The sequence below is a fragment of the Marmota monax genome, unplaced genomic scaffold (genome assembly GCF_021218885.2).
Source record: "Marmota monax isolate L192 unplaced genomic scaffold, Marmota_monax_Labrador192_F-V1.1 WCK01_AAM20220418_F8-fsc00224, whole genome shotgun sequence".
NCBI classification, from domain to species: Eukaryota; Metazoa; Chordata; class Mammalia; order Rodentia; family Sciuridae; genus Marmota; species Marmota monax.
In genome coordinates this window covers 2,094,659-2,114,012 of record NW_026693937.1, presented here as the reverse complement: position 1 = coordinate 2,114,012, position 19,354 = coordinate 2,094,659, and the positions used below count along the sequence as shown (strand labels likewise).

Sequence of the window (19,354 nt, the reverse complement as noted above, 5' to 3'; positions counted from 1 at the left end):
AATATATGTATTATTTGGCAATTTATAGAAAAAAAATTACCAACCCTGTTCTAAATAGTTAAGTTGACCAGTATTATATCAAATATCTCAAAATAATAGGTAAAGAATAATTTTAAGATAATTTGGCAAAGACAATCACCCTTATCTTAAATGATTATTAAAAGTTTTAAGTTTGGATTAAACGATAGTTGGAGAGCTGTGAAAAGCAGGGTGAATAAGGAATGCCCATATTGAGAGCAACTAACCCTAAATTATGTAATCCCATTTTTCCATTAAAACAAACAAACAGAAAAAAGAAACATAGAAAATAGAGGAATCAAAATAGAATAAAATGGTCATTAAGAATTTTGATACTGTTACTGTTAGACCTTTTCCCTGGAATCCTGAATGGAAGACAGTTCCATTGATAAAGTCAGTTGGAAGAGGTTGGGGAAAGACTTCACAGGACGTAATTTCTCTACTCTTTCTTAGAGTAAAAAGAGCTCAGACATTACTGGGAATCTATTCCCATAGATATTGTGATATGGGAAAAAAGGAATGATTGAAAAGCATTGCACTTACAAAAGAAACAGTCAAAAGCTTATTCCCAGGAGGACACATATTATTTATATTTGTATTAGCTCTTATACAGATGCCAGATTATTCTAGTGTAAGAGTTGTCTACAGTTTTGGATCTTCCACTTGGCCCACAAGGCCAATGAAGAGGGACATACAGGCACTTCTTCTGGCTGGGTGACTTACTGCTAGGCCATGAAGTGATTTTTTTTGCCTTTCTGTGAGACATAGCAAGAAAGTTCTGAGTCAAAAATCCCTGCAGATTTATCTCAGTGTTAGAGTGCTTGCCACGCATGCAATAGGCCCTGGGTTCCATCCCTAGTACTAAAGAAAACAAGCAAACAGAAAACCCTTACTTACCAACATACAAAAAGGTTTCATGACACAATCACTTATATCAAACATAAAATGAAATTATATTGCCAAAAGTTGTGTGTGTGCATGTGTGTTTGGTGCTGATTATTAAATTGTAGGAAAATTCCCACAAAGTTTCCAGAATCGTATTCATTGTCTCTCCACATCTCCCCATGGCTGCAACTAAAACAGCAATATTGGAAAGGAAATAAATAAATAAGTAAACCCATCCAAGAGTCCCATTTGGAGTTTTAAGAGATGTAGCATAATGTTTCTTTATGCTACAGTCCTCAGCTTCAAGAAATTCAGATTATAATGTCACCTATAGATTCACACATAAGGAAATCGGAGGACTTAATGAGCTTCGGTAACATAATTGCAAATTACAAGTAAACAGAACAGGAGAATCTTCTCTTCCTTACCCACTCTTATTCCAGTTTACCTTTAAAGAACTGACACATAGGGAACATCCAATTAAGAGACTCTTCCCTGCTTTATTAAGACTATCTCACCCTGTAAATCCTCTTCTACCTCCCACTAAAATACCCCAACTCTCACCTTTCATCCCTTAAGAACAGCCCAATCTTAATATTCTTGTTAGAGAACGCAAAACACAACCTTCCCCAGTCTCATCACAGATCCCTAATTCTAACTTTTCATCTTTAATCAAGGCATGTCAGATTTTTAAAATAGCCATCATGTAGCACACCAAGCAGAAGGAGGGTTCAACTCATGAGTGATCCCAAGTGGCCTCTGTCTCCATTATCCCCATTGCTCCTTGACAGGTCAAGGTGCTAGGTAAAATGTTATAACATTCAGGATACCCATATTCAACAGGCTTCTTCCCCCCAGTGATTGCTTCCAGATGGGAGGAAATCTTCAAAGTCCATGGCCCTCCACACATTATTAGGTCCTGCTAGTGCTTCCAAGAATCCGTAATCACCAGCACTCTATTTCATCTCCGTTTCAACATTTGGTCACAAGGATTTCAGAGAAGCTAAATTATATGGATGCAGAAAATTTCACAAATTACTTCTTGTTTCTAGAAAAAAAAATCCATATTGTTCATGTACCTTGGAATTATTTTTAATTTCCTCTGCAGAGTTTATACCCTTCCATCTGATACTCACCTCTCTCTCCCTCTTTTCTATATACACACAAGCACACATGCACACTCATGCCAGTAACATGGATACCATTTATTTTTCAGTCCTAATTTATTTTGGGGGATATTATTGTTAGTAATTTTCCAGGGCAAGCCTCTCACCCCACTGTGTAAGAAAAGCATTTATGTCATGTTGATCTCTGACCTGGGCCCAATCCCATAAAAGCTCGGAATATGTATCCATTCAATGAAAAGTATGGTGATTTTTCAGGTATTTTATGCTGTCATTCCTCATCTCCACAGCCCCCCTCCAAAAAAAAAAAAAAAAAAAAAAAGGAAAAAGAAAGAAAAAGCCTTTTGCCTAAGATTTGTATTTTTCTCATTGATGTATTATACAATTGACAGTATCATAGCAATAACTTAATTATTTATTTCCCATTCAGTTGTACAAAGAAGACCCTGTATCCTAAAACTGTTTATGGGGAGCGGGTGGGGATATCTTTCACTTAGATCAATCTGTATGTGTACTATGTAATTTGATATTTAGAAAGTGTTGGGGGAAAGTGTGGTGGAGTGTGGGAAGGAGCATCTAAAAAATACAACTTCATGCTGAAAATATTGGCTAAGGAAATGGTTCTCATGAGAGGTGAGACATGCTCTGAGCACCTGACTTTCCTGCCCAGGACACAGACTCTAGTCTTTACTAAAGTTGTCTGCTGCAAGGGTCATGTCTCATTTGTCCTCACATTGTAGAAAATCTCAAATGCAATATCCATAAAATGAGGGTCCATCTGGGAATGGGTAAAAAAGAGGGAAATTGCCTTTTTATCTTTTCTTTGCTCTTCTGTCTGGTAACAATTTAAGTTTGAGATACCTACCGGCAGATTTTCACAGAAAAATGTTCTGCAGAAAAGCTGTCAGTTTTTACTCATCAAAAATAAAGCAAAGCTTAATAGAGAGATGCTCCAGTGCAAACTACTTGGGTTTATCTATCCATTTCTGGAATCATCATCCCATTTCTGCCTTCACCTGGGCTGGGGCCACTCTGACCTTGGATCTAACTTTTAAGCAAGAGGATGGAGAAAATTTCTTTGTGGAAATTTTAAATTGTAAACATTGAGAACAGAGGCCATAGATTTGATAGACTCCATCTGTAAAGCAGCAGTTAAAGGCAAATGGAACACCATTCACAGCTGATTTACTTTACCCTAAAATGCATTTTCTGTTCTCCTATATAGACTGAAATAAGACTACATTGAATATACTGATATCCTGAATTTTCATAAACCTTTTTTTAAAAAAATACCATTTACAGATTTTTAAAAATTTTATCTGCTGTCTTTATTATTAGAGTTTATAATTTCTCAGTGACTCCATGAAGACCTCAAATATGCAGAGTCTGGAGAGATCAGAAATCAGAAGAAAGTTGAGGATTATAATTTACTAGAATGGATTGTCTTAAAACAAGACTTTGGCCACCTAGCTGTCCTCTTCTCCTTTGAACACCAGCAAAAGTAATTTATAAACAGCAAAGGAGTGGAAAGTTTTTCTGGACAAAGTGTGAAAGACTTTTCTGGGTATAATGTTTCAAGGGTTTTGTTCTTCCTGCCTCTTCTTCCCTCCCTGGGAGCTTTTCAAATCAGTATCTCATTTTGGAAATAGAGCAACCAGTTTTAGCCCTGAAAGTCTTACATCCCAGGAAATGCCCATCCCAAGCAAATCAGAACCCAAACAGTTGATCACCCCTAGGTGGTGGGTAGAGGGTTCCTTAGGTCCTTTTTCTCTAAGGTTTTTCCAGAAATCCACCAAGTGGGCTTGATGCCTTGGAAATAACCAGGCTCTTGTCAATGCATGGCATGTGCCTTGACATTTCATGGCAGGTTTTCTGCCATTTACCCAGGAAAGGGATATCAGCAAGGATAATGGTGAAGCTGAATGGAAGGCAGAGAGCTGGTCTGTGCTTTCCTTCTGTCATGGAAGAGGAAGCAAGCACAGAGGGCTTTTCCTGCAGAGAAGATGGATAGCATTCACTACCTTTCCAAGCTTATTCTATAGTCACTGGGTCCTGAAAGTTACTCAGAGCTGACAGAATCCTTTTTCAGGCTCATCTGTGTGTCTACAGCAGGGGGGTGAACTGTACAAAATTATCTGTTTAAAAAAAACTCTCAAGTTTACCTGTCTTGTAATGAATAAGTGGCAACTAGATGAAACTTAGAAAAATGAAATCATATTGTGATCTTAAAGATTAGGCTCAGATTCTGATATTTGACTATGTGTGTGTAAGTATACGATGATGTGGAATGGTGGGGGTGCAGACCTTGGAGCAGGATAGAGTGGGAAACACTGGTTATATAACATGCCCTTTTTTCCAAATTTTAGGTAAATTTTTTTCATAATACAAAAGGTGGTAGTCATTACTGGCAATAAATGAGGATTTGTAAGTCCAGTATGGACTGAATAGCCTTGTGGGTATATACTAAGTCATTAGAGAGAAGGCAACTATAGCTTTCCAAATACAAAATTCTCGGCACCATCAAAGTCACCCTGGGACTCCAGATTTTCCCTTCTTCCTTTGGTGGAAACTTGACCTTTACTTTCAAGAGAGAGCTATAATGAATTTGTCAAATATTAAACTAAGAAAGTCACTTAAACTCCTGAACACCCAGATACATTCCTCCTGTCCTTTCCAACACTTGGCCAGAGGACTTTCCTCCCTTTGCTCAGACTTTATGTAACTTATTAATTTTATAATTCAATCCTTGAATTAAAATATATATTGAATGAAAATATCTACATATCTATATCTCTATATAAATAAATATTATATATGATATTTTAAGGGATTTCAAGTGAAATAGGCATTAATTTAGGATTTCCTGACATCAAAAAAAATGAGGCTTGCAAAAAAGGAAAAGGAACTGTAGATACATTTTGAACTTTCTATTAGGTATGGTGAACAGCAGAGGATTTCAATCATCATCAGATATTTTTTTTCAGGAATAATCCAAGTATACAAAGTGGAGGAAATAATGACAGCATATTTTTTACTCTTGGAAATCATGCTGCCTGATCTGGCACTATGAAGCTTAATCAACTATCTTAATAGACCTTTAAAAGCAACATGATTTAATCCTATCGCATCAGGTGCCATAATTGGAAACCAAAGGCATATGATCCTTTTCTTATATTTTTCTTTACATGATAGGATTCTTTTTTTTTTAAAGAGACAGCGAGAGAGCGGTAGAGAGCGAGAATTTTTAATATTTATTTTTTAGTTTTTGGCGGACACAACATCTTTGTTTGTATGTGGTACTGAGGATCGAACCCAGGCCCCACGCATGCCAGGCAAGCGTGCTACCGCTTGAGCCACATCCCCAGCCCCTACATGATCGGATTCTTGCAGGGTAAGTTGCTGTGAACATGTAAGACCAGAATGGTTTCAGAAAAAAGAAATAGAGAAAAGAGCACATCTTCTTTGCTAGAGCACCTGCAAACATGAGCTCATAAGATATTGGCTTCATGTCTATCAAAACAACCCCCCAAAATGCAGGCATAAGGGGAAAAAAAATAGCTGCAGGTATCAATCATGTGTTGCACAGTGCATCCATCAGTAGACTGCTGAGAGAATTGTTCTCACCCAGGACACTTGACCTATCAAGTTCCAAAGGTGGAGGCCAAAGGCCGAACTCCAAGAATGTTTCAAGGTCTTTCTGACTGCTCCCAGGCAGAAGTACCACACTGTAGCTTGAGCAATGAGAAGCACATCTTGTGACCAGAGAACCACCCCTAGAACCATCTTCATCCTAAGCACATTCTTCTGAGAACCATCTCAGATAACTCCTATCACATTTTTAGTCAGCCTCTCTCACACACAAAGCCCCTCGCCCAAGAGACTTCTGTCAATGGTCAGGATGTGGCCTTTCCTTTTTTACCTGGATGGTGTTCTACAGCTACTTTTTCCTTCAATTGCATCAACTTTTACATTCTTTTCCTTGTTCTCAAGTTCTAAGACTGCTAAGACTCAGATTCACAGAGATGATTTTTGGTCTCTTTGGGAAGATATATTTCTGCAAGCATCATGCCATTTACAAAGCATATGGCAGAAGGGAACCTTAGATAAGGACGGTGACTGAAATTGCATTAAGTTTTGCTTTGGCAAGGACTTCAGATGGATGCCTTTAAGATGAAATGGGTCTCCTCCAGCCTTTTCTTTTATGCATGTCTCCAACAGGTGTTTCCTGTAAGGCATATATCTGTTTTCCATAACATCAGAATGAAGAAAGATGTTTGTGACAGCTTGTGTACATAGATCATGTTTTCATTATGATAGAATAGTGTACGGTGATTGATTTACTATTCTAAGTCAAGTTAGAGTGTTCTTGGGACATCATCTTCCATTTTCAAAATGGGCATTTAATTACCAGACCAAGGACTCTTCATCATAGGAGTAGGGGGAGGGTGGAGATTAAAAGAAATTGAAAAAAAGCTGAAGAAAGTAACAAGAAGGTAAGTAGTATTATTCCCCATGAACTCAAATGGAAAGAGTAGAGAAAAAGTAAGCCCTTTCAATGAAGATAAAATAGAAATTTCCAAAATGTTTTCAAAGTATCCAGGAAAGACCAACTTGGGAACATTATGTAAACACATATTTTCAGAAATCTGAGGGATAGTGTCTAAGAAGTTACTTGTGGAGAGAAAAAAGGTTCTATGAGTAATTCAGCCAGTTCTCCAAATCCTGTTAAAAAAATCAAAACCAGATTCAGGTCTAAGGTGTGTTTCCTTGTGAGACCCTTTCACAAGCTCAGCATAAAGGCACCACCATGGTTTTGTCTAGTACCATTCAGAGAGCCATGGGAGTTAAAATTCAGTACTGGGGCTCATGAATTATTGATATTTAAACCACCAATCATATTAATTCAAATGAACAAAGAATCCATTTTAGTCAAGCTGAACTTGAGGCTTATATTACATCTTCTGGATGGTTAAATGACTAGAACCTACTAACTCCACTACATTTATAAGTAGGTCTTAAGTGCAGAGGTAGACAAAGGAATTGATCAAGGTCTTGTCTGATCTCCTTAATAATTGCCCTCTGCTTTTCCAAACTTTTCTCTAGAGCTCCACCCTCCCTACTCAGGTTTTGCTGCTCAGGTTCCCCCTCCCTCCCATGACTTTTGGTCTGAAACTTCTATAACTTTGAATAAGCTCTTTTATCTGAAAAATTGTGACTATCTAGGCACTTTAGCGCTCACAAAAACTCCTAAAACTCCATCCAGCACAGATGACATTAGGTTGTATTTCTCCCAAGAGGTACAGGAAAATCTCACAGGAGAGTGATGTCATAAGCTACTGATTACCAGGGCTGAAGGTTTAGTGTCATTGATATGTCCCAAAAGGTACTTCAGCAATTAGTAACAAATATTTTTAAATAATTAAATCAATTAATCAAATGAATAAATAAATAAATAAGTAGATAAGTAAAAAGAGTTTTTGTTAGATAAATTTGTGAAGCACTGGATTATACAATTTTTAAAGGGTTTCTTCATTGTATGACTTTTGAGGACCTTTCATATGCTAAAGTGTAGAGTGAATCTCAAAAAGGGATTTTTTTTCCAAACTTCAGATACAGAAAACATTCCTCAAAACTTTTCCAACTACTGATAGAATATATGGTATATGATTAAGGGGAAAGGTATTTGTGTCAGTATAGAATGAACTTATGCTTACTTAGCAAGCAGGAAATCTCTGAGGGCTTAGCATGATGAAGGCTCCAACACAGGTCAAAGAGGCACAGATTCTACTCCCCGTAACCACTCATGCACCCAGGCTGATCTTCTCTATAGCAGGTTAGGACAGAGTCTGCAAAGTCACATGAGGGCTTTTCACTATCTCAGTCATCCTTTCTTACATTTCACTGGACAGAACTTGTCATGTGGCTCCATATAACTGCTCAGGAAGGAAAGGAGAATGGGGTATTGTGAACACTTGTGACTTTGATCTCAGCATTATATTCCTGAGCTGGTTTTACTATTTGTCAGCTCTTTCCTTTTATCTATAAAATAAGGGGGGAGGTCCTTAAAGTCTCCAGCAGAGATGGAAATGCTCACCAAATATGGCAATTGTTTCTCATGTCCCCCAGTCCCCTTAAAGTTAACAGGAACCATGTGACTGGTTCTGGCACCATGTGAGCAGAAACTATGTGTGTCACTTTGGCAAAAACAATTAAAAGCCTAGGCTTGGTTTTCCAGTTCTTTCCTCTTCTACTACACTAAGAAGGATGCATGTGGCCAAAAGATGGTAGAGCTTCTTGTTATCCCAAGGCTCTGAGTGACTGTGGGAAGCCAAGGCACCTGTTCCCCAGAATAAACTATACAGTACACTGAGAAATAGCCTGTGCTGTGTTTTGGCCCCTGAGATTTTGAGGTTGCTTATGCAACCTAAGCCTAGTTTTACCTAGCCTATCTGGGTCGATTCTATACCCTAAACTTTCTGACATTCTAGAGTTTTTTTTGTTGTTTTTTTTTTGTTTTTTTCCGTTCTCTAATAAGCACATATGCATGCCTTAACAGTTGAGTGGGATTTTCCAAGAGATCATCAAACTCTTTCAGTGGCTGAACATACTGCAAAGCAGTATTGTGCCTAACTTCAGTGTGGGGCTATCAGGTGGAGGCCTTTCCCAAGAGTAGATCAGGATCAGAGCAAAGCCTAGACAAATGCAGGGCAATAAGCGAAGCTGTAAAGAATGCAAAGTGCATTTAGCAAATTGGGAAATTTCAATAGGGACCCATGAGTAAAAAATACAGAAAGAAGACAGGAGAAAAACAGACTAAGGAAAAGGGCTACACATAATTCAATCTCTTACAACCTTTTAAATTCTTTATCAAGGTGCCAAAAACACCACTCATGATTTCTGCCAAGCAATAGTGGCATTATTATAGTAACAAATAAAAAAAAGGAAAAATAAAATAAAATAAAATAATATAAATCAAAAAAAAAAATAAGAATAGAAATAATACCTTCAAGGCATGTCTAATCTAAAGAGAGAGCTGGATTTTTTCCCCCTTTAGGAGTTAGTGTTTCTTCAGCCAAGAGGTAGTCTGGGCAGACTCTACTTTGGGCTCCAGGCTCTGATGAGTTTCACAACTTGGCTCTTTACACTGGAGCCCCAAATGGTCTCAAACTAACTTTTCATTCTCCATATTTAGGACTCTTCTAGGCAATACAGAACAAGAACCTGACAAACTTGATGGCTCGGGCATGTTTCACTGGTGCAAAGCAGTCCCCTTGGAAATGGTAACTTTGGTAGGTGATCTTGCACCACCTATCAAATAAAATAAACTATCTGTCAGGGAAAAGGATGTCATTCTTCTGATTATAAGCACCTGTCATTTTCCTTTGTAAATGGTGAATTTGCAAAATGAAATGATATGCAATATAATCCCTGAGACATTTGACAAAGACTGCGGGGATAATACGGTGGGATTTGAAACACTTCGATTTCTTCAACTGCACCTCCTGTTTTAACACTTTAGCTGACTCAATTATTTAGAATAATGCTCTTCTGAAACTTTGAGGTTTTTCCAGTAAATCTAATTCATTTAGATCCACCAGGAAAACCTACCGTTTACAAGGACTATGCAGTCATTCCTTTGTTTAAAATAAACAAACATCTCCCCCAAATTACTGGATTTGAAATGTTACTTTTAGAATACTTTTTTTTTTCTTGAAGCTGGCCCTGCTTCTATTACACACACTAGCCAAAATATGTATTTCTTATATATAACCTGGGCAAATTCTATTAGATATGGTTCTGTCCCTCCTGCTCCTCTCAAGGAGAAAAATTAATCAGTTTACTGAAATGCTAACAACCAAGTTGTAAGAAGCTTTGCATCCTAACCCAGGCTCTTACATCTGTTTTCTGGATCCCCATCTATTCCCATTATCCAGAGTTAAAAACTCAAGCATAATTTCAGGTTTTTTTTTTCTCTACAAAAGTAACTGATACGTTTAACTAATAAAAATGATTGTTTTCATCTGTATGAACCCTATATGATTTTCTTCTCTATGACTAATTTATAATTATAATTTTTTTTGTTCCTTTCCAAAAGTAGTTTAGTTTCTTTTTCCTTACTCACATTCACATAAACACAAACATCTTTGTGGCTCAGTGCCAATGTCCTGACAGAATATGTTCCAATTTCTGTAAAAGTATGATCAATCATTTAATCAGAAGTATCAAATTGTCATAGCTGTCATATCAACTGGAAGACTATTAGGGTTGCTGAAACACACCATTTTAGCAATTAGGTCTTATTCTAAACTATGCAAAATAAACATCCGTTGAGCAGGAAGCCAAACATGTTTGCAGTGGGAGGCAAATCTTTAGAAAGAAAGGTGAAGAAATCGAATTCTGATAAAGGCAGCCAAGAGACCAAGAAAGGGAAATAACATTTAATTAGAACATATTTATTAAGCACAAATTGCCAAAGACAGATATTTCCCTTATGATACTTGATATGGAATATAGGTCACTCAGAGCAACCACTGAGTCCTTTAAGTGTAGAAGGCCTTTTAGTTTTAGAAATGCTAAGGGTTTTAAAACTTGTATCTGTAAGGGAAAAGTTTCCAGACTACAAAATTCAAGAAGGCTTCAAACTTGGTTCTATTTGCAGAAGGATCAAGCAGAAATATTCAGTTTAAGCTACTTTGAACAAATAGTACATCCTCTTCTTCCCCCCAAAAGCCACCATCTTTCTTAATTGGGAGACAGTTTTGTGCTACAGTTTGTTAAAGAAATCGCCTCTCTAGCTGTGCCCATAAATGCATTCTGCCATGTATCTTGTTTCTAATTGTTTAGTTCTCCTCAGAAGAGTAATTGTTGGACTTCAGGCATGTTACATTAAATACCATTAGAGGCTTCATTATTCAAGTTAAAACTAATCAGATTAACTGCAGACAATTATTTAATAGATTTGGTTAAGATTCATATCACTCTCTAGCAAAGCTCTCCAGACAAATAGTTTTATTTCCCCTCACAAGGAGATCCCCTTAGAAAGAGAGTATTTCCCAGTATTTGCTAATCTGATCAACTTTAATTGGGGAGATGTCAGATGCTACTTATTTATCCTGTTAGACTTTGTCAAGCCCTGTTTTGTAGAAGTTTGTCATTTGACCTGAAAAACAACAGGCATAATAAAGAAAAAGAACAACATATCCATTTGAAATATTGTACATCTTTATGTGCCTAGGAATGTAGAACATGCTCACATGTGAAATTCAAATGCATTTAACTTGTTCTCTACCAGCTTCCCAATGTCCCAGTAACATTCAGATTGGATCCATAGTTACAAAACAACTGTTAATCGCTCAAGCACTATGCTTTCAATATGTTGTTTAATTCCCGCAACAAAATTAATGTTTATTTTTATGTTTTACCATTTGAAACATAAAGAAATTGAGGGTCAGAGAAGTTAAAGTGACTTGTTTATTCACATGGCTAGGGATAGAGCCAGAATACCTAGTCGAGTCTTCATGTTCACGTCCAGTGCACTTTGCATTCCATCTCAACACCATAGACGAGGCATCACCCATTCCCTGAAAGACTAGACAGATGCCTAAAATAAGTTTCCTACAGAAATATCAATTTTTCACTTACACTTGCTTTTATGAGTCTCTATGAAGGAGGAGCCCTAATCTCAATATATGTCCTACAAATTATATTATATTCATCTTAGAAACAGAAGTGATGTTAATAATTGACGTGTTTAGGATCAAATGGCTTTTTTGTAAACTTTCTTTTGGGTGCTTGGCATGATGAATTTCCTTGACTCAGGAAAGTTTATTGAATCAGTTCCATGTATTAGGTTGAGCCATATGAAATGGCCAATACTCAACCATTCTTGACCTGCAAAAATGCAATTCCATGTGGTTCAAACAACTGTATGAAAAACCACTGAATGACTCAACATATTATAAACTTAATATAATTTTCAGGGCTCTCCAGCAGACTTAAGCTTGACAATGGAATTTGGAATATCTCAGCTTTTCACAATCAGACTATAGCACATATGAGGCTAAACACAAATAATAAAAATTAAGAAATATTTTCCCTATTTGACCCAGTGGTTTTACATTTTGAAAACTAATGTTGATCTGAGTTTTACTTGATTCACTCTAGGTTGATAGGAAACTTAAAGAAGAAAAAGGTGAAATAAGAAGTAATTTCACAGAAAAGACACAAATTATAATTGCACCACTTAAGCCTAAATTGCATTTTTATAAGCAATTTTCAAAACTCTATTAACTTTACGAAGGTACCACTGTGGATGTACCTAGACAAGTCAGGATGAGAGTAGGTGTCCTCCTTGAGGGACTCTTATCTTGTTTATGAAATGACTCAATTTTGGTGTGCTTATCCTTAGAAACGATCTGAAAAGTCAAAACATGATTTTCGGAACCACATCATAGCGTGCATATTTGGAGATGCCCACACAGCCCTGATGGGGCTTCGGAACTTTGTGATGCCCCTAAGAGCTAGCAACTATACCCGGCAGGAGCTGAAAGACATTGTGTTCCTTGGGTCTCTGGATTACATGCAAAAAGAATGGCGATTTCTCCGGAATTTCCCCCAGATATATATTCTGCCTGTAAGTATCATATAAGGAATAATAAATATTTATAATGATATTAATACTAGAATTAATAACACAACAGTTTGCAATTGTATTCTGCATACCAAGGGCCAGAACTGTTCTAATTATTTTTAACTGTATTAGTTCATTTAATCTTCGAAATGACCCTAGGGGATAGATATTAATGATGTTGAACTTCAAGTATGGAAAGAATAACTAACTTGCTGAAGATAACACAGCAATTTAAAAAAATAAAATTTATATGTAGACATCATGGTTCCCGGGTTTTTGCTCAAACTACCATATTTTATGGTCTTTATACAAAGAAGAGTTTCTCTGCATTTCTGAGATTGACTCTTAATGGCCAAACCTAAGCCAATAGTCTTTGCACTCTTTCTCATCTTTTGTGGAGACATCTCATATGGAACACACTGTGCTACACGGTCCCGTATAAGTGTAAGAAATGTTGGAATTGGGTTTACATTTTTGAGATATAGATTTTCTGTAATTTGAATATTCTTCCAAAACTCATGTTAAAATCTAGTTGCCATTGTAACAGTTTTGATAGGTGGGACCTTAAATTGATGATTATGTTAGTAAGGTTCTGTCCCATGAATGGATTAAGTCTGTTGTCATGGGTGTGGGATTAGTTATTGTGAGCATATGTTCCTAATTAAAGATGAAGTTTGGCTCCATCCTCTCTTGTGGGTGTGTGAACTCTTGCCATTTGATGCCCTCCACCATGATATGATGCAGCAAGAAGGGCTTCACTGGATATAGGTCTTCCATCTTGGATTTACCGTATTCTATAATTATGAGAATTGTCTTTATAAGTTACCCAGTCTATGGTATTGTGTTGTAGCATCAGAAAACAGTCTAAGACAAGATCCATTTAGACAGGATGCTTATGTGGTATTGTAGTTCCAATCTATTTCATTACTCTCATGGGTTTTATCCAAATGTATGCTGCCATTTCCCTAGATAAAAAGCATTCCAAAGCATTTGGAATTTTTCTAAAATAATGTTGGCAATATGTAAACAATATTTTTCAAACTTCAAAAAGCTTTCTCTCAAAAATCAAATTACATTTGCTCTGTTAAAAAAGACATCACAGGGGCAGGGGTTGTGGCTCAGTGGTAAAGCATTCATCTAGCACTTGCGAGGCCCTGGGTTCCATTCTCAGCACTACATAAAAATAAATGAATTGAAGGTGTTGTGTCCAACTACAACTAAAAAAATAAACATCTTTAACAAAAAAGACATCACAAAGTTCTCTGTTCCACCTCCCTTGCTTCAGTTCATATGATGAAGAAAAGAAAATGACTAAAAGTCTCATATTCAGCTAGAATTAGGTATTACCAATATTAGATTCCATGTTTCCTGAAGGTAGATAGAACTAGATCATTCCCTATTTATCCACTTAAGGAAAGACGTAACTGCCATGTTGCTGGTTAACCCAGAGCATACATATAGGCTGGGTTACTAGCAAGATTGCAACCATGCAAAATTTTCATTCAGATCCATAACCTCTCCTTTCTCTGAATGTTTTCTCACTATTGTCACCCATACACTACTTCTTTTCTCCGACTTAAGTCATGTAAATGAATTCTTGCTTTCTCCGCACTGCCTGCTTTTATCTCATCCAAACTTGCTCTCTGGGAAGGTCTTTGAAATCTATTCACAACAAGGTATTAATGATTAACATAAATATGTCAGATATGAAGTAAATAAGTATTTAGATCAAGCCAGTAGATGCTGGAGATATTTGAGTGTGAAAATCACATCACCTACAAAGACCCACCACCATGAGCCATGATATCAAATCCTTTCATCTGAAAAGTTCCTTCTCAATCTGGTTTTCTCTCATCAGGGATCTGCACTCTATCCTGCAGACCTACAGGCACTCAACATAGAGAAATGTTCCATGTGTGCTATCTTAGCACCCTCATCTAAGCCATCAAGCAGCCAGACTCTGGTAGACACAGAGACCATCATGGCCACTCTCAATATCGGATCACTGCGGATTGTCACCTCTACTGAGAAACATTCAACAAAAGGTCAGAATAGCACTCCTGATAGGAAGAGGCTAGGAAAGATGAAATAAGGACAGAAAACTAACTCCTCTCTGAAATACTTTCATTATGAAATACAAGAGAGGTTGGTTTAGATATCCTCAAAGATTCCTTTCAACTCTGACAATACTGTAATAGGAGTAGCCTACAATTATTTTCTCTGAAATTCTAAGTCAAATGAAGACCAATATCCATCTTCTAAAAAAATTCATGTAACACTGTTTTCCCATTTTAAGAAAAGAAATCACAGAATTTTAAATGCTATTATTTTTGTTGTTATTAATCTAATATCAGTGAACCTAGAAATTGGCATGTTATAATTAATAACAGTATCATTATTAATTATTTTTCACTGAATCTATAGATATTCAAGGTACAACTCTTAGTTTCATGGTTGAGAAAAGGAATTGTAATTATCTTTTACTCTTCAAGATGCTTCAATGTATTAATTTCAGGAAATTATCTTAAATGTCCTTTATACACTGTCCCATTTCAGAATCAGATTGGAAAGAAATAGTAAGAGAACAGAGGGGATCTCTTTAGGGTGGAGATCATGTATTTTCCTCTGTGGATTCCTCCTAGCACCCTTACAATTACTATCATTTAGTAGATGCTTAAAAAATGCATATTGAATTGCAGTAAATAAGCTAGGGGGCTGGACCAAAATGTGACTGAGATTAATCCCCACCACAAAGCTGTGATTTTCCTTCTTCCCACTAACTGGGAAAAGTCCTGCACCTTAGTATCTCTCCAAAAATTGACCACCACTCAACTGAATGTGAAAGTACTATTACTGCAGAATATTCTATATCTAAAAGAGACTTACAATTCAAGAAATAAAAATAAAACCTGATTGAAATCACTTCAAGATGAGACACTGGGTCCTCAGGCTACATTGCTGCTGACCACAGCTAATCCACCTTGTCTGGAGTCAGAAATATCAATGACAGTGTAAGGCTCTCCATGATTATGGCTGTGGATAAAAATGTTCACAACTGGGAAACCAAAAGAACCCCCCCCACCACCTCCCAGGTACTACTGTTAGTCAGGAACATAAAAGGTTTGGGGGACAAAGGAATAAAGGGACAATCTAAACTTTGGTAGCTGAACAGAGCTGGCTACACATCCCCACTAAGCAATCAAATCCAGCTCAAGATTTCACATTCAGAGTTTTAAGGTGTTTTTTTTTTGAGAATAGATCTAATAAAAGAGTACCACATGAATATCAAAGTGTCATACACAGCTCAAGTGAGGAGATGTGAGTCTTTCTTCTTTTGAAAGAATCAGAAGATCTATAAACGGGCTATTGTGTTGTGCCACAGGATTCCTTAGCTTAGCAATTAGAGTCACTCCTCATATTCACACATGATGTGTGTGTGTGTTTGTGTGTGTGCATGTGTGGTTGGGTGCATGCATGTGCATGCATACTTGCAAGTGGATAGAGAAGATGTGTTTGAAGGCAATATCATGCATATAGAAATTAAAATGTGCACACTATGTAAACTTGATGTAAACTGACACCATCATAAGTTATCTTGTTAATGGGCTAGATGAATAGTCCTTCCTATTATTATTTTTTAACCTCACTTCCTCTATGTGCTAGAAAAGCATTAACTTGTGATCCTAATTCTGGTTTCCCTATATTTAGTGATTTTCACATATTTATTTATTCACTCATTCAACAAAAATATGTAGATTTTGTGTGATGGGTCAGGTACTTTGTTACAGTCTAGAAAGTAGCCCTTAAGGTACCAATTGACTGGTTTGGTAGAAGGAGATAGAGGAAAGAGTGGGATAGGAATAGAAAGAGGAAGAAACAAGGAAGGAATGTCAAAGTATTTGAAAGATCATAAGGTGTGAGCAGGCAATTTCCCCAAAGATAAAAAGAAAAGTACCTTGTAGGCCTTGCACCATTCCTTATATAAATGGGATTTTACCCATCAGAGGGATGATAAATTTGGGTCTACATAGACTCTAGCAACCTACCTGGCAAAGGTCATCAAGTCTGTTTATCTGGTAGTAAGCCATCAGTGAAGTTTTAGTATGAGCACATTTTGAGGAGACACATGAATAATTACTCAGGAATTTCACCAATTTCTGTAGCATCATAAGAGTCCGTCTGGAGTTTGAATGTAGAAATTTCTAATCCTCAGAGAAGCCTCTTAATCAGTCTTGCCTTTCCACATTAATAATCCTCTTGCACCATATTGATTGAAGAGGTGTAAACTCTCCTCCAAGCATTGAAAATATGAAGGATTGTGCAATCCCTCCTCACTGAGTACCTCGAGGGGTGTTTTCTTTCCCTTTCCTTCAGTCAGTGGTTCTCAGCCAAGGGCAGTTTTCCCTCTGACAGTGTATGGTGACAGCTTTGATTGTCACAACAAAAGGGATACTTCCAGTATTTAGTTGGCAGAGGACAAAAATGCTACTGAACCGTTTCCAACTCAGAAGGATAGCTCCATATGATAAAGAAATGTCATCAGTACTACGATTGAGAAACCTTGTCCCAGCATATTTGGTGAGCCTTTTTGTGAGGTCATTGGGCTTGTCCACATCTTCACACCATGACAAACTCACATATGAAGTTAAGTTAGGACAGAGATTCATATAGCATGTTAGGGGAGAACAGAGTAAGAACTCTGCAAAGGTTCCTAAGAACACCAGGCTTCCTGGACATCTTCATGGCAAACCCAAAGGTTTTTCAGTAATGCTCTAATTATTGCCCTGTCATGTCACAAGAACAGGTTGGCAAACCTAGGTACTGAACTAAATAATCTGTGGCATAATCTAAACATATAACGGTAATTAAGTCTGACAACTTAATACGCGACTGAAATTTAAATGTACAGTAGTAATCTACAATTAAGCAATCTTTTGTAATAGCACCCTGCCAACCTGGAAGATTTCAGGTATAATACGATGTACTATTAGGCAGCAAAAATATTGACATTAGTAAAATATACTCAGGCTATGATCTGACGCTTATTCAAATTAACCATCGCTCTATAAGGGAGACAGAGTTGAGGTGGAAATTCCGTTGCTGTCCTTCAATCAACTTTGGAAACAGATGTTTTATGCAGTCACCTTAGCTAAAGTGGATGTTTCTGCACACACAGAGCATTCTACTCCAAGTAGAATTCCCAAGTCCTCTCAGCAGGGAACTGGAGTGAGAAAGTAGGATTCAAAGGAGGGTTTCCCCACTGAGATGTTTCCCCTTTGAGGGAAACTGATCCCAATATTTTACTAAGGCCAGCTACACGTTGCATACCTAATAGAGGGACAAAGTAGGTACTCTGAGAAGGACATGAGCTTTGAAATGGGTGCTGATCAGGAAACCCCACCCATCAGTTACAAGCCAGTGACAGGGGACAAGGTATGCAAACCCTGAGTTTCTCCTTATTCTCCTGGAGGATCTAGTCACACTCCATTCGCAGAGTTGATGTGACGGTCACGTAATTCTCTTTTCACCTGGCAGTGTCTACTGTTCACAGCCACCAGAGGGATCCTTTACAAATATTTATCAGATAATCTCAGTTCCCTGCTTTAAACTGTAATGTTGGCCAGTAGTAATTATACAAAAATTATATAGGGTCTTGTGGGCTGATGGGGAGTTTGAATTTCCTCCTAATTCATCCTGTTCATGCTGGACCTTTCCTACCTTAGGTCTCTTATTCCATTCCCTCTGCCTGAAAAGGGCTGTTTCTTATTCCTCAGGATTATGTTCTGGTGTCAAAGATGCCTCCCTTTGAGCCCCAACTGGAGTCACCTCCCCAACCTTCTTTATTAGTCTCTAAAGTCTGTAGGGGTTTTATAGGCATGACTATCTGGAAAAAAAAATTATGTTTGCAACATGTGACATGTAGCTGGGTCAGGGACTGTTCTTAGTCCTCGAGTGAAGTAGATGATTTAAGTGTTTGTAGAAGGGAAGGAGGGAGGGAATGAGGGAAGGAAGGAGAAGGAAGAAAGGAAAGAAGGAAGGGAAGAAGAGAAGGAGGGAAGGAAGGAAAAAAGAATGGAAGAAGGGAGGCAGGAAGGGGAGGGAGGGAGGGAGGGAGGGAGGGATAAAGCAGATAAAGCATCTTGTGCATCCCGAGAATAAGGTAGAATTCCAATTCCCTCAAGTATTCCTGCATTATAAAAATCTCAGAGACTTTTTTCAGTCCATCAACTGTAAGATTTATCTCTAGCCACCAATATAAATTTTCCTCTTAAAAAACTGTGGATCCAGTTAGCCCTCTAGGCTCCCATTTCTTCACCTACAACTAAAGGACTTTAGGAAATTCCTGAGGTCACTGCTGGTTCTAAATGCCAAGTGCATTGGGTTAATTATGGGAGCTTCTATATCCATGACTATATCAATGACTCAGAATATTAGTGGATGTCAGAGATATATTCAGCTGCACTGTGCATTGACAAGAAGTGTCTCTTTTACTGAACACTTCTTGGGGAGATGGAGGATATGATGATAAATACTGTAGTACATAGATTTCCATCTGGGGGAAAAAATCTCCCTTTGGATTTCATCTTTTCTCCTGTCTCAATTTCAGTGGCTGGATTCTCTTGTCCTACGTCTGTTCTCAGAAGGCCTCGATGACATGCCCATCTCCATTCACTCCCTATCCCACCTTCCCTACCTC

General features: G+C 37.5%; 1 protein-coding gene across 1 annotated transcript in view; it reads left to right on the top strand.

Annotated features, from left to right (window-relative positions):
- The window catches only part of Kcnu1 (potassium calcium-activated channel subfamily U member 1), a 176,779-nt gene that overhangs the window by 139,144 nt on the left and 18,281 nt on the right, over positions 1 to 19,354 (top strand). The window contains exons 19-22 of the mRNA XM_046463883.2: positions 6,439 to 6,520; positions 9,220 to 9,316; positions 12,436 to 12,660; positions 14,516 to 14,702. Coding sequence (XP_046319839.2) covers positions 6,439 to 6,520; positions 9,220 to 9,316; positions 12,436 to 12,660; positions 14,516 to 14,702 — 591 coding nt within the window. The remainder of the gene's footprint in view (positions 1 to 6,438; positions 6,521 to 9,219; positions 9,317 to 12,435; positions 12,661 to 14,515; positions 14,703 to 19,354) is intronic.